This window comes from Chlamydotis macqueenii, chromosome 19 (genome assembly GCF_036417535.1).
Source record: "Chlamydotis macqueenii isolate bChlMac1 chromosome 19, bChlMac1.mat, whole genome shotgun sequence".
Lineage (NCBI taxonomy): Eukaryota > Metazoa > Chordata > Aves > Otidiformes > Otididae > Chlamydotis > Chlamydotis macqueenii.
The window spans coordinates 10,142,430-10,157,851 of NC_141574.1; the positions used below are offsets into that span (position 1 = coordinate 10,142,430).

The 15,422-nt window shown below is 56.9% G+C and overlaps 1 protein-coding gene and 1 long non-coding RNA gene across 9 annotated transcripts in view; one reads left to right on the forward strand and one right to left on the reverse strand.

The window, feature by feature from the left end:
- TSPOAP1 (TSPO associated protein 1) overlaps window positions 1–8,725 on the reverse strand; it is a 68,948-nt gene extending 60,223 nt beyond the window's left edge. For 5 of the 8 annotated variants that reach the window (XM_086763348.1, XM_086763344.1, XM_086763343.1 and 2 more), the window contains exon 1: window positions 8,270–8,724. In XM_086763348.1, coding sequence (XP_086619474.1) covers window positions 8,270–8,554 — 285 coding nt within the window. In that variant the 5' untranslated portion in view covers window positions 8,555–8,724. Of the gene's footprint in view, window positions 1–8,269 lie in introns of all 8 variants that reach the window. The other 3 variants (XR_015260674.1, XM_086763346.1, XM_086763345.1) reach the window with 1 other exon arrangement.
- Window positions 7,627–14,006, forward strand: LOC147598387 (uncharacterized). Its single transcript, XR_015260675.1, has 3 exons — window positions 7,627–7,731; window positions 12,796–12,867; window positions 13,871–14,006. It is a non-coding gene; the product is annotated as an uncharacterized LOC147598387 (long non-coding RNA).
- The last annotated feature ends 1,416 nt before the right edge of the window (window positions 14,007–15,422 follow it).

Consider the following 15,422-nt stretch of genomic DNA (forward strand, 5'->3'; position numbering starts at 1 on the left):
GCTGAGGGAGGAGAGCAGAGCGCGGCTCCCCTGCACAGCGAGCACACGGCTTTGAAGCCGCCTGTTACAGAGAAACGGTCGTCATCTGCTGCCTCTTTTGGCAGGTACAGCCCAAAATACAGCTTCCTCGGGATGCGTTAAGAATGAGCAAAGAAAAGCCTCAGGGTGGCAGCTGCGAGAAAGCTGCTGCTTTTTCACCTGGAAACTTCAAAAGCAATGGAGACCTGCAGCAGCTTTTGCAGGGAGAGGTGCCCAGCCAGGCTGCTGAATCGGTTACGCAGTCAAAATCCCCCCTGGAGCACCCAGTGGAGTCTTTAAAGTCCTGCGGAAAACTTGCAGGAAGCCATTTGGGGGACAGTAAATCAAACCGCGGCGAGGACGACAGACACTGCCTGCAGCTCTGCAATGCGGCTTGGGCTGCCGGTGCCTCACGGCACGGCCTGGCATGGACCAGCCGAGAGGGCTTCCCCCACGCCAGCCCCGGGGAACGTGCCAAAAACTAAGCCCAGCCTTGTTTTAAAATCCCTGTGGAGAGCCAGGGGAATTTACCAGGTGGCCCCAGGAGCGGGAGGTCTCAGGTGGCCTTTGCAAACTCTCACGGCTGATTGTAAAACCTACACACTTCCAAGATGTCCCTGCAGTGACTTCCCCATCTCCAGCAGATATGGGTCCTTCTGCCAGGTTTGCTCCGCAAAAGCCAGCTCTGAAAACCAACCCCTACTTTGCAGACCTATTTCCTAGGTGAAACTACACCAGCTCTGCTCTCCTGCTACCTTGGATACATTAAATTCACCACTTGTCCTTCATCTGAAATCATTGTCACCAAGCCTCCACCATGTCAAAGCCCTTTAGCTGTTCGTTCCAGCTGACTTTGGTAATTATTTCCTTAACTTCTCAATCCTCACCACTTGGAAATGAAACCTGTCATTGCCAATCCATTTTCTTTTCTTCCACCCAGTTTCAAGGGAATCAGCTCCCTCACAGCACAAATTTATTTTCCATAGGCTGCTCATCTGCAGTGCCCTCGCTGCATGTCAAAAGCAAGACAAAAATAGTATCACCTCCTGTTCGGTCAGTGAGCGAGAGCAAAACCCGTCCGCTGCCGAGGACACCTTGTACGGTGGTGAGCACCATCCCAGCAGGGGTAAAAGGGATATTTCTGTTAAAAGGGATATTTTTGTTAAAGGTATGGGAGAAGTAAGAGACGTGCCTGGGATGCAGTCGTGGCGATTCTGCCGCTCCTGTGACAGGCAGTCTGCGTCCCACTGCACTTGTTCTGCTTCCTTCATTTTGTGCCGGGTTCCTGGTTTCAGGCGCAAACAGCTCTGTTCTTCCGTTGGCTTCACGGCACTTCTCCACCAGCTCCTCGGCCTGCGCGTTGCCAACTCCTGTTTCCATGACTCAGCATTCTCTCCCACCGCCAGTCCCTCTTCCAGCCTACTACTTGCCCTTATTTATGCGATTTCCTCACTTATCTGATCGTTACCACCCCATGTAGCAAATTCACGGAAGAAAAAACTCCGTCGGAGGCTATTAACTTCAAAAATACTGCCTGGAGCCACAAATTGCAAGATATTAAGAGAATATTCAGGGGAGCATCACTACGGAGTTGCTCTCTCTCACACTTTCCCTGGGCATCCTCTCCCACACACCCTCTGACCACTGCCAGCTCGTCGTATGTTCCTCACAGTGTGTTTAAAATGCGATATGCAGCTAAAATTGGAGTCTCACAAATTCATGTCCTCTCTATCTTTAAAGCCTCTTATGAAAGCACCGTCGTTGGTCCCAGGAAAACAAACTCAGCTACTCCAGAAGGAGAAAAGCAGCTTGGTAGCCCTGACCGCCCTGGCTCGGCTGTCCTTTGATGAGCTCAGCTTCTCCAGCCTTCCCAGCCAGGGAGAAATTAATGTTCCTGCAAAGCCAACGCACGGGGGAATGTGAGTGGAAAATAAACTCTCAGGGCAGAGGCAGAGCATCAGCTCTCCAAAGTCCAAGGCTGCAGCCAGGTCCAGCATGCAAGAGGCATGATTTCTCACCTTTAACATCAAATCCAGAACCCAAGTGGTTTTGCAAGCAGAGGAGAGAAAATGACACCAAAATACCGCACGGCTGCTGGAAAGGCAGCTCTGAACCACTCCCGACATACTGCGCACACGCTTCTTCGTCTTTCACAATCAGACATAAACCAGGGCCGTCAGTTTAAAGGAACAGAGGATCTGGAGAAACCCTTTCCTTCCCCCCAGGGCCAGCCTGTCCCCACGCCACAGAGCCCAGCACAGAGACCCACAGCAAGCATCCTCTCGAATGGACCCGGAGGGGACCAGATCACCCACGGCATGGTGAGCAAAGCAAGCTCCTCAAGTACAACAACATCATCACCTCCTTGCTCTTGGTTCACTTGGTGACTCCTGGGCACCCCCATGTCCCTTGCACGCACCTTGTGAGAAAGACGCCTGCATTTCGTAGGGCGAGAAAGACGTACAAAGCCTGTGCTACCAACTAACACTGATCTACAAGCTTCTCCCCTTTCTCTTAACAGCTTTCGGAAAGATTTGGCCTAGCCCCACTCCAGTTAAGCAGGACGGAGCTCCACCACAGTCAGGGGACAGTAACGGCATCTCTGTTTCATTGCACAGCTTGGAAATGTGTGAAAGCCAGGCTGTGCACCATAAAACTAGTTCGGCTGTAAAATTCAGGTGCCCCATCAGGAGCCAAGACAGCCAAGCTACCTTTCTCCACCATTACAGATTTTTCTGGGTGCTGCTGAGCAAGTCATTGAATCTGCAGAGAAGCAGGCTCAAGCAAGAGTATTTCCACTAGAAAACAGCAAAACGTAGACGTGGGAAGTAACCGTGTTAACATCTTCAGAGCAAATACAGAAAGACTTCGCAAGCTCTCCTTATTGTGTACTCGTGCATGTTGCCAATCATTTGAGCTAAAACATGGGTATTGGCTTCCTATAGAAATTTTGGGGGCTTTTTGTTGTTCAGCTCTGAGCAAAGGTCAGCCTGCAGCTCCCAGCCCTGCAGTCTCAGGCCCAGACAACCCCAAGGTCTTTGTGGAGCATCTGGACTCTTTTTGGACGCCACGTGTCAGATAATTCTATTTTGTAAGCATGCAGAAAAAAAAAAAAAAACCTGGGGAAGAATGATAAAATTTAGCTCTTTCCAGGTTTGGTATTTTGATGGCTGGAGCAGGGACGATTGTTTTCTGATATCTCATCTTTCTTGTAACAGAAACTCTAATCCAACGAAACACTCCCTAGAAAGGCGTGAGACTTTGGTACTGACGAATGCACTTGGGAACAGAGTGCCTGTCCACAGCGTGCAGCCCCAGGCTTCACCGAGCTGCGGTTCAGTACTTCCCCTGCCTGTGCGGTGCCACTGCTCCCTAACAGGGTCATAGCTCAAAAAGTTAATACCAGGTCTCCTTCCCACCTCAGAGCTGCAGCAACAGAATTAGTCGTCTCCCAAGTTTGCTTTTATTGAGTGGAGGGACTGAGTTACCTACCGTGTTCAGCTCAGTGGGCAGGTGGGCTCTTCCACCTTGGAAGACACATCAGGGAGCTAGAGAGGCAGATTTTATATGCACAGCTCAGTTTTTGCCCAGATATCTGCTCCACAGTTCTCCCTGGCTTGTTCCTGTTTTCCACATTACTTGCAGTTTCCCAGGGGCCAAGAGCACCTTTTCTCCTTGGGTCACATTGGCTTAGAACCCCTTCCAGTTGCTCGGGCTCTGGCATGTCGGAAACGGCGTTCCTTGCCGCTCTCAGTAAAGCAAGAACTCATTTGGGGCAATTATAGGATTTTGCCCTGGACTGAGAAGCCCCAAATCTCCAATGGCTTTAAAAAGTAGCCAAGAGATGGAGGAGAAAAATATCATCCCCATGTACCAATCACAAGAGCCAGAGGTGCTGTTCAGTCGTCAATATGGAAATGTGAATGGCAAGAGCAGCAGAAGACTTATGGACTGATGCCCAAAAGGGTATTTTCCCAGAACTGCTAAGCAGATGGCTGGGATGCAGAAAGCCTGCACTCACAGCAGGAGGAGGGCAACAAGGCTGCCAGCACTGCACATGCCATTTTTCTTTGTGTTATTCCAGCCGGAAGGAAGCCTACAGCCATAGGGCACCCAAAACAAGGAAGCAAAGACATTGGTGGGTCCCCTCACCAAAAATTTATGGAGGGTGAAATGAGAAAGATGCTGAGGCGAAAGATCACAGTGCAGTAATGGCCAACACCGATATGGTGTGACAGCCCTGTCCCAAACCAGTTGGTCATCACCAGTCCAGAGAAGCCAAGGACACAGTGAAGAGGTGATGGCCGGTGTCACTCATCTTCCATGTCGCACCCAAGCGACCTGGCTAAGCCACTTAGACATGTCTTTGCCAGAGAGTGTGAGCTTACTTAGAAAGACAGTTAAAATGAGAATTACCTTCCCCTTCTTACAGTCTTGCCTTGCCTTGTCTTCCATTCACTCCTACCAATAAAGCCACCCTGGCTCTTCACAGTGGGCAGCTCTGAGGTTGGCTGTACGTTCACAGTGCTTGCAGAAAACAGCACCAAGTCATTTGCATGAGGCCAAGCTTTGCCAAGGCAAGAAAGATTAATTTACTCAGATTTTGAGCAAGCTGGACTACAATCTTCTTCTAATTGGGATTGCAGGAAATGGTGTCTGGAACAGCAAGAACTGGCTTCATTACCCAGGAAGACCTTTTCGTCCTACTGCCATCTTTTATTTGGCTGACCTGCCCTCTCTGGTCAAGGGTACAGCCCTACACACCCTCGGACATTAAATGAATAATTTTGCATCTTTGCCAATGGAAAATTTGAAGCTCTTGAAATGTCAGAAATTCCTGCAAAATGCAGCTTGGCCTGAACACTTGACATGGAGGACGTTTACCAGCCGTTTATAATTCTTACTGTGTGTGTGCTTTGTGTTATTAAGCCCCACTGGGAGCAACAGGTTCTTCTGTGGGTATTTAAATTCCTACTGACTGGGGGTCTCCTTGGTTCAAGCATTTTCAGTTAGGTTTTACAGATTTATTGGATATTCTCAGCTCCGTATGACCTCAAGGGAAGCTGGGGCTTCCCTGCATTTTAAGAAATGCAGATCCAAAGGAACCTCCAAAGATTGGGAAGTAGTCACGATAGCCAACTCCGAGCACCCTAGCTGTGTTTCTTCATGTGCGGTTCATGGGGTGGCAGAACAGGGACGTGGTCAGCCACTGAGCTCATCCCTTCTCTAAGTGCAGCTGGAGAGGAGAGGGGGATGGGTAATCCTGGAAGGGAAGGATGCAGGGAATGTGCAGGAAGTGAATGACCTTGCGCCTCTCCCCTCTACCGATTTAGGGCACTGGGAGAGAGCCTTCAGTTCAGCACCCCACTCCCAAACCATCCTGAGTTTCCACAGCCAAAGCTTCAAATTTTCTGTTGGCAAAGATGCCTGCTTTGCTCCACAAACTGGAGCAGCATCCCATAAGAGATGCGGACAACCGAGCTCTTGCGGGATGTGCTCTAAAATCCGTCTGGCACCATTATGAGAACTTTCCAAATTCCAGCCAGACCGTATCTGTGGTGCTTTAACCCCATTCTTCCTACACATACAATCTTTTTTCCCCTTCTCTGATGTTCATTACTCTGACTGGGGTCCTACATCTGCAGTGCCTGCAGATTCAGATGACAGGAAAGTCTTTTCTTACCTCCTGTATCCACACAGAAATTTAGGAAAGCAAGACCAGAGTGATTCAGAAGCCCACGACCAAGAATGGGAAGACACAGGCATGAGTCACAACAAGGGAAATTCCCACCATGCCTATGGAGAATGTTCTTCTCCATGAGCGTGCTGCAGCTTCAGCACAGGGTTAGTGGGATGGTGGGATGCCAGCCCTTGGAGATATTCGACAAAGAGGTGCTGAGCCAACCTCTTCCAGCCTGGGAGCCAGCCCTGCTCAGGGCAGGGGTGGGACGGAAGGCGCCAGGTGCGTCTCCCAACCCACCTCCCTAATTCCAGAGAACCCTTGCCAGCTCCCAGATGGGAGAAGGGCAACAGCTCTGTGCCCTCAGCACTCAGGAGGGACCAGAGCAAGAAAGCTGAGATTAATTTGACCCATGGATAGTCTTAACATCCACCCATAGACTGTCCCTGAGGGAACGGCAGAACAATAGTGGCAGAGGCTGGGACTCACGGCGAGAGCTTCATCATAAAATCAACATCTTTAATCAGCTCTGTCAGCGATGAGCCCTCAGGAGGCTCTTCCCCACTCTAGGAGATTACTCCCTGGAGGTCGCTGTCCTGTTTGCATAATGCAGCTCTGACATCCCAAGGACAGATGTCCTACAGGAAGCCTGGCTCCGGCAGGAGGACACACGGCTTCCAGAGTGCTCATCCCAGCCTGGCCGGGAAGAGCCATGCTTTTGGAGGGGAACGGTGCAAGCATCCCCTCGTCCCCAGCTCTAACACAGCACCTTGATCCCTAGGAAGTGGGTTTGAGGACGAGGCTTCCACGGCCCAGCAGCACCAGCACTTGCTCTGCCAGGGACAGCAGTGCTGAGCTCTCTCCTGGGTCTGAACTGGAAGCTTTTCACATCACTAAAGCCACTTGACTTCAGGAGGAAATGCTGGATTTTATCTTTTTTTCCCAGGAAAAGACAACGTAAACTTCCTGTGGCACTACCGCAACCCAGCAGAGTACCACCAGGTACCGCAGTACCGTTGCTCTGATACTGATACCATCACAGCACTGCCAGTACTACCATGGTACTGCCCCAGTACACTGGTACTGGGATGATACTGCCATGGTGTTGCCACCACCCCATGGGAGTAGAAAGGGAAACATTAGTCACCCACCAAGCCAGGAGCCTCTGAGATCCCAGGGAAACAGTCAAAGCAGCCTGAGGACCAAGGGAAACCCGGTGGCAGGTGCTCAGCAGTCACCACTCACTCCCTCCACCGCCACCCAGGGACCCATGGGGGACCCACTGCAGGGATCAACTACAGTGGGGTGTGCAGCCCCCACCCCACAGGATGCTGTTTGGCTGCTGGAGCACCCACAAACACCCCTCTGAACCAGCCACCTGCCCCACCGGCACTCCCAGCCTTCCCACCCAGGCTCGCCTCACCAAGACCCCGCGCCTACCCGCTCCCTCACCAGCCGGCTCTCCCAAAGGGAGAGAAGACACTGAGTTTGGCACAACTGATTTGACTCTCGGGATGGACAGAAAAGGAGGGGTGGGAGGAGAAATACTTCCTACTCTGCTGCTCCATTTTTTGGCTGGGGTGCTTCTGGAATGGCCAGGGGCTGTGGCCAGAGGCAGACCAAGGACCACACGGTTAAACGTGGTGTTTCCCTAAGCACGACGATAAACAGCCATTCCAAAAAGACCCACAAGAAACCGTCCTTGAGAGAAACCATTTTCTCTCTCTCTGTGGGTTTCCAGCAGCGCGGTTTCTCCTGCGGTTCGGTCCAGCCTGCTCTTCAGCCAGGCTCAGGAGCACAGTGCAGGCTTGGCTCAAAAACCTCCTGCTAAACCCCAATTGGCCCTGCTCAGGCTCTTCTCCCCCATCCTCAAGATGCCAAGAACTTATTCCTCCCTTATTTTAAAAGCACCGCGGAGCTACCGCAGGCTCCCAGGGGATCCCAGAAAGATGGCTGATTTTACCCATGGGAAAGGAGGGCAAGCTGTCCTAGGAAGGATCAGCTGATGAACTTTTATGGTCTGGATGGAGGAGGTGAGACTCTGAGGGAGCATTTTGGGCTGTTTGAGATAATCGAGGGGTCAGGCATTGCATGGCCTCCAGGTGCCCGGTGCAGATGCCCCAAGCCCCCATGGGCTACCCCGAGCTCAGAGGGGATGCTCTGGAAGGGGTGGCAGTGGATCACGTCCCCATGGCAGAGCCGCTGATGCTGCCAGAGAGAGGAGATGCCGCGGGACTGGCTAAGCCTTTGCTGGTGCAGGGGTCATGGCTCTGCCCAGCGCTGGCCCCATCGCGGTCCGGTGAGACCCTCGCACCAGCTCCAGCCAGGGGAGAGGTGGCTGGAAATCCCTGCGGAAGGGCAGCGATGGCAGCAGCTCTTTCTCTCACATGCCGGTGCGTGGCAGCGGTTCTGGCAGCCCTCAGCCCCACCGGGGGAAGGTTTCGTGGGTGGCTCAGCAACCGCCAAGCGCAGCTGTTTCCCATGCCCGTCTCGTCCCGAGGCAACGTCCCTCGACGCCCTGACGCCTCAGCCCCCAAACCGCGCACCGCCGCGCCCCGGCAGCCCCCTTACCTGGGGGGTTCCGTCAGTCCGGTCACGGCCGAGCCCCTCCATGGCTCGCAGCGGCCTAACGAGCGCCGGTGCGGAGCGAACCCGCTGAGGGTCCGGAGGGGGTCCGCGGAGGCTCCCCCGGGGCTCTGCCCGGGGTTGGGGTGCTCCGGGCCCCTCCGGCCCCGGGGACAGCTGGCAGCTGGCCCTGTCACCCCCCACGCCGTCCCGCGTGTCCCGGTGCGGGCAGGCGGGAACGGCATCGCCCGCCGCCGGCTCAGCGCTCTGCCCCGTTACCGGCTGCGACATCTCCGCGCCGGGCGCCCCCCCCCCGGCTCCGGTTCCTGCACGGCTGGGACGGGGCGTTGGGCTTCACCCGCTGCCGCCGGAGGGTTCCCCGTGGGAGGGGATGCGGGAAAACCGCGGGGCGTCAGAGCCCCGGGAGCAGCCCGGGCCGCCCTCCCTCCCGCCGGGGCCGGAGGCGGCGGCCGCCGCATCCCCGCACCGGGGGAGGCTCCATCCCCGCCTGGATCGGCCGGTTCGGATCCCCACCCCCGCTCACAAAAGGCTGCCGCCCTCAGCCCCCCGCCGCCCCCGGCCCCATGCCCGCCGCCCGCCCGGAGGGGCCGGGGGAGCCTTTGCCGAGCCCCTCACCGCGGCTGCGGGCAGCCCCCGCCGCAGAGGCTGCCGAGTCAGCGATATCAAACTGGGCCCTGCACCCCCGGAGGGGGGGGGGCGGGGGGAGAGGACGGGAAGGGGGGGCACCGCGCTCCGGGCCGCCAATCGCGGCGGCTCCGCCGGTTTCCATGGCAACGGTGCGGGAACGGGGGGTTGCGGCTTATTGATGAGGCGGCGGGGGTGATGCGGTAGCGGGGTGGGGGAGGAGGGAGAAGGAGGGACGGCCGGACTGACCTGCTCCCCGCCAAGCAACCCATCACCACTCCGCACTCCAGGGCTGGGTCCCTCAGAGCCCCACACCCCATTGGGATGGGAGTTTTGCGGACCTGAAGCCCACATCCCCTTGGTTCATGGGTTTTGGGGGACCTCAGAGCCCCACACCCCACCGAGGTGTGGGTTTGGGCACCTCAGAACCCCACACCCCGCTGGAGTGGGGGCTTTGAGGACCTGAGGCCTGCACCTCATTGGGACAGGGATTTTGGGTCCCTCAGAGCCCCACACCTTGCTCGGATTGGAGTTTGGGGACCTCAAAGGCCCACACCCTACCAGGACAGGAGTTTTGGGGACCTGAGGCCCACACCCCATTGGGACAGGGGTTTTGGGGACTTCAGAGCCCCATACCCTGCCAAGATGGGGGTTTTGGGGACACCTCAGCCCTCAGAGCAGAGTGAGCGAGCCCACTGCCAGGAAAGCCGATGGGTTTTCCCCCTTCCCTCCCGCTCTGATCGGTACTGGGCACAAGAAGGGGCAGCTCGGCTCTGCCCCAGGGATGCTCTGGGTGAGCAAAACTTCAGCCCCCCTCCCCCCTAGCCCACAGCCCAGCCTGCTGGAAACAACCCACTGCCAAAAAACGTAGGCTGGGCCCTGCCTGCAGCGTGCCCAGGGTAGGGGCTGCGGTGGGCAAGAGGGCAGGGATGGAGGCGGGGGGTTGGTGTGATCCAGGGAGATGGGAGTTCGCAGCTAATGCTACGGCAGAGCGGGGCCCTGCCAGCTCTGAGCGCACAGCCACGCAGGCAGACGCGTGCTCTGTCTCATCTCCGCGCCTTTGATGAAAATCACCCCATTCATCAGGCTGCACTGCGTTAGCGATGCTCGGGGGAAAGCCACTGGGCCACCCAGGGGGACATCCCAGCCCCATTCGGAGCTTGTCCCACTGCTGAGCGAGGTTTGATGGGCACAAAACTGAGGAGGGGGTGGCACAGACCCCGCACCACTGCTGAGCAGCTGGGGACAGGTGCCACCTCCCCGTGTCTTTGTCCACGGCGACAACTCCCAGTCCCACTGCTGGTGCCTCCCTGCTGCAGGCTGGGGACAGCGTTTGGCATGTCACCACACATTGCTCCGTTTGTGGTGGTGTCCCGCACTGGGAGAGCCTGCTCTGGGACTCCTGCTCCAGGGGACGTGCCGGGGTGAGGGGGTCTTTCGTGCATGTTTCAGACACCACTTTGTGAGCGCCTCTTTTGAAAGCTCCATCGGCACTTCCAGATGTGCGCTGTGCAGATGTGCCAGCCCTCGAAACGGATGCCCGTGGCTCTGCGTCATCTCTGCCTGAGCAGAGACAGCGCAGGCAAAGCGCCACCGAGACAGTTATTTCTCACCGCCGACTGCAAAGGGTGGAGATGACCCACTTGGATGGAGTCCCGCGCCGTGGGGAGCTACCACCTCGCATCTCGCAGCGTGTAGGAGCCTGCCACCCCACCCGAGTCCCACACCTCCAAGCCTTTTGTTTTAAGGAGTCCACGCATGTGGTGGGGGAAGCCCTGAGCTGCAGTGAATGCAGCCAGCAGAGCGACAGCAAGATTCCAGGCAACAGATCCCACCTTTCTGCATCTCCTGGTGCTTGTGTACCTCCAAACACCATCTGAAGTGCCCCCTTCCCCTCCAGGAACAGCTCAGGATGAGTCCCACCACCTCCCGCTGCCAGGGTCCCCCTCAGTCCCTGCCCGTGACTGTTGCCCCTGCCCCAGGGAGACACCTGGCAGGGTCTCCGGGAGCTGCACGCGTGTGGGAGGAGGCCCAGGTGCTGCACAGCTCACTGTCAGGATGGAATCGGGGGGTTTAATTGGCAGGAGGCAAGAACCAGCAGCGGGAAGGGAAACGTGCCGCTGATAAGATCGTGCGGTTGCGAGCAACGCGCACGCCGCTCACAGTGCAGCCTCCTTGGAAACCCTGCTCCGACACGTCTTGTTTTGCTCTTCCACTGCCCTGTGCTGCTCACGGTCTCTGCTCATCTCTGGGACCTGGTGCCACCACGGCCCTCTGTGTGTCTCACCGGTTCCGGACCTGCGAAGCTCCATGGCACTCCCAGGACCTGCCACCCTGGAAAGAGAGGGGCCAGAGACAACCCGGGATCAATTTTGGACTCTCACGGCCTTCACTGAAGGCCCCAATTGGGCAAGGTGAAGGCCTGGGATGGGATGTCCGCACTCCCCCCACAGCCACAGGAAGGGGATGTGTCCTGGGGCCCGGAGCTTGGGAAGCTGGAGATGGTCCTTCACTCCTTGGCTGGCTGCGCTCATCATGGCTGCAGACCGTCCTTGGAAATGGAGGGTGCTTCCCTTTGAAAGGGAGAGAAGACAAAGCCATCTGGGTCCTTAAACAAAGACGTGGTGGCTTAGGAGCTCGCTGAGCTGCAATTGTGCGAAGTCTTCATGAGAGCGATGGGGATGGGGTACTACAGGCACTCCTGGTCTCTCAGGGATCTGCTGGGGGGCTATGCTCCCTGTAGAGGAGATGGGCCAAAGCATTTTCTAGAAAGACCCTGGAAGCTCTCCCAGGAGAGGGGAAACCACAGGCTCGGGGACAATAGGTGGTGGCATAGAGCAGCAGGTGAAAAAGGGGCGATACTGGAGAGCTCGAGGAACAGCTCAAGTCTGGGGAGATGAAGAAGGATCCCAGCGGAGATCTCCAGCAGCATTCACTGCTCTCTAAAGGCCTTCAGGGATTGGGCTGCTCCACAACGGGCAACAAACAAGAAACCAAGTGTGACCCCAGCACACACAGGGTCCTCAAAACCCAGGGAGCCATCCCACAGCTTTTGAGCAGGACATTGGTAACAGGGTCCCTTGGCAGCCCCAGGCAAGTTCACCTGGCCCAGGTGAACTGGGCCAGGACCAGGGAGCCCAGCCAGGAGCAAGAGGAGACAGAGTTGGGGCTATAGACAAGGCTACAGCAGCGGTGTGGGGCCTGCTCAGGGTGCACTACCAGAGATGTGTTACCTGCAAGGTCATAGAATCCTAAGGTTGGAAGAGACCTCCAAGATCATCAGCCCAGACGTCAACCTAACACCGCCATGTCCACTAAACCATGTCCTGAAGTGCCACGTCTACACGTTCTTTGAACACCTCCAGGGATTGTGACGCCACCACTTCTTTGGGCAGCCTGTTCCAGTGCCCCACCACTCTTTCTGTAAAGAAAGATGGACCTGGGGTCCATCCAGAAGACAAGCTTCTTGCAATACAGACCTAGGTACCTTCTAGGAGACAAGACCAAACAGAGCTTCATCTACACCAAAGCTCAAACAAGGACTGAAGCCCCAGGGCCGAGCTTAAATAATGCTCCTGGCTGGCGGGCAGCAGGTCTGCAGAGTGGGGCCCCAGATGAGCCTGCTCAGCGCAATTTAGACCACAATTAAGTGCCCACTAGGTCCTGCTGAGCTCCTCCTCTGGCTCTGAGGATGGCGTTGGGCAGGGACCAGGAGGGCTCCTGGGAGCTCCACTGTGGTCTTAGCTGGAGGCAAGGATGAGGACGCGCACCCAGGGCCATGGCAGCCCTGGGGGACACACATGGGTGCGGGGACGGTGACAAGTATGGGCACCTCTGGATAGAGGTGACCGCTGGCTGCCAACGCATTTCCACATTCTTTCCAGCAGATCCCCGTGGGACAGCCCCAGTGTGACAACCCCTCCCGCCTCTGTGCGTGAGCTCGGCCGCAGGGACGCACGGTGAGATGCTTCCCACTGCCGCGCACCCACCCTGAGGCCGGGGGTTGCTCTGACGCGTCCCAGCGCAGATCTGCCGAGGAGACGCGCGTGGCCGCGTTGCCCACTCTTGCTCTTCCCCCTGCTCCTGCCAGCCCCAGCAGCACGTGGCCGCCAGCAGGACTGTGCTGTGCAGCAGCCTGGGGACCGAGCCCCGGTTAAAAATAACCCAGCAGAAAGGAGCATGTGATGGGCTGGCCCTGCCAGGGTCGCGGTGCAGCCCCAGACGTGGCGGCGTGGCGCCACGGCTGAAGCCGGAGAGGCTGGCTCTCACCCCGCACGCTGGCGGAGCCCGGACAGGCGCTGTCAGTGCCGACAGCCCCCGGTGGCACCGGGACGGGCACCCGCAGCCTCTGCAGTCTGAGCTCCCGGCCCTGCCCTGCTCGGGGCATTTCTGGGTTCGCAAAGCAGCGGGGGCCGGGGACCACGCAGCCTGCCTGCCTCTGCGGTGTCCAACCGGGAGAGGGATGAATGAGCTGAGGGCCTTCGGAGACCAGGAGCTCACCCCCGCAGGGAGAGGACATGTTTCCTTGCAGAATGCCAAAACGCATTCAGTACAGAGGGAGTGCACTAAATAAAGTTGTATTTAAAAAAACAACAAGTCGTAGTTTCTGTTTTGCTGCTCTCAGCACGTTTCCAAACGTCTCTGCTGGCAGCGAGCGCTGAGTGCCGTAACATGCGTCACCACAACAGTCCTCGATCAAAACCCATCAGTATTTACCCTTCCTAACACTTGAATATTCGTTATTTGGAGGTGAACTTTCAGAACTTTTGCATGTTAAAAACTTGGGCTTGCTTTTCCTTTCCAGCACCCAACAAAACGAAAGCTGCTCAGGCCAGTCTGCGCTGGCTGCCTGGGGGTTTTTTAGCCCTTTTTCAGTTTTACTGTTTAAAAACTTGCCTCCTTGTGACCATGACGACAGTTTTGATTTGATTTTTTTTTTCTTTCCGCATCCTCTTCGAACAGTCACAAAGCCAGGGAACGTGGGAAAGCCGGGACAGCAGGGAGAAGAAAAACACCCTGGTCCTTTCTGGCCAGCCCGAGGAGCGGTCAAAGTGAAAGAAAAAATACCCCAGAGTCAATAAAAGCACACACAAACACCCCCAAAACCAGCACACAACGTGGTTCAAAATTGAAACTTTCCATTAATATTTGAGCTCAAAAAAAAAAAAGTGTATTTTTAGTGTATGTTTTCTACTATTTTTGGATGTCCTCTCCCATGGGCAGGAGCTGGGGAGTCCAGGCCAAGGGTGAGGGTGCCTGGCGGGGTTCAGGGGGTGATGCTTGGAGAACAGGGACCCTCCTCCTGCCTCCCTGGGAGCTGGGTTGGTTTTAGACCCCCCCAGGCAGGATGGGCCGGGGTCTGTGGCTGGAGGGACACAGGGGCCGTAGGAGGGGCTCTTTGCGGCCTGGTGACTGTGGGCACGGCAGCTTTGCCAGCGAGCCTGGGGGGACCGAAGCCGAGCCCCGCATCGATGGGCTGAGATTTGCTGGCTTCTCCTGAGCTAGTTCCACCACCTCCACCCGTGGTCCCACCAACGCTCCCCAGGCCTTTGAACGTGGTCTCCAGCAGCGTGCCAGCTCGCCGTGCCCCCGCTGCGGGACAGCCCCGCTGCCCCCAGCCACTGCAAGAGGGTCTTCCCTGGTTTTGCATTTCCCAGGAATAACAAAGTCCACAAGTCAAAGCCGAAAGAGTTTTATTTGGCAGCCCCTCGCCCCGCAGCACACAGCAATCGTTCAACAGCACAAAGCCACCCGGAAGCGCCCCCTCCACCACCCACGCCTCCCCCCATCGCACGTGGCCGCCACCGCCTGGCTCTTCCCAGGGATTCACCAGGTGGGAAATGAAGATGGAGGAAGAAAAATGGGAATTGGAGGCTTGGCTACCTACCTGGCCTCCCAGCACAGTGCTCGCTGCGACCCGGCGGGCCCCTCCATCGCGCGCATGGGACACCAGGCCACGCAGCCCCTCTTCCCCGCACGGCCAGTCCCCATGGGACAGGGGGGACGCAGCCCGGGGACGGTGGCAGTGCCCATGGGATGGGCGGCCAAGCGTGGACACCCTCCCAGGCATAGCCAATCCTCCACGCTCAGACCGCGCAGAACTCCCGGCGGGCGCGCGTGGCGACGGTGCTCTCTTCTCCGCAGCCCACAGTACACTCATCCATAAAGTAGGAAACACTACACCCTGCAGTGCTGTTTAGTAGTGCTTTCTACTTTATGGGTGACTGCACTGTCTCTCAGTCGGTGTCCGGCGCTTGCTGTCCTCCAGCGAAGTGCTCGCTTCTGCCCGTACGGGGCCACCTCTCGCAGCCCACGTGGCCTGGCCGCGGGGCCACCTTCGGTGTCAGCATGGCCAGGGACATGAATTGCAGGTCTGGTCTTGCCCCGGGGATGAAGCGCCCATGCTGGCATCACCTTCCACCTTGGAGAGCTGTGCCGGGCATGGGGGACAACCTCGTCCCCATGGGGGAGATCCTGCCTTGTGCCCCCTCGTCCCCTGTAAAATTCCATCCTT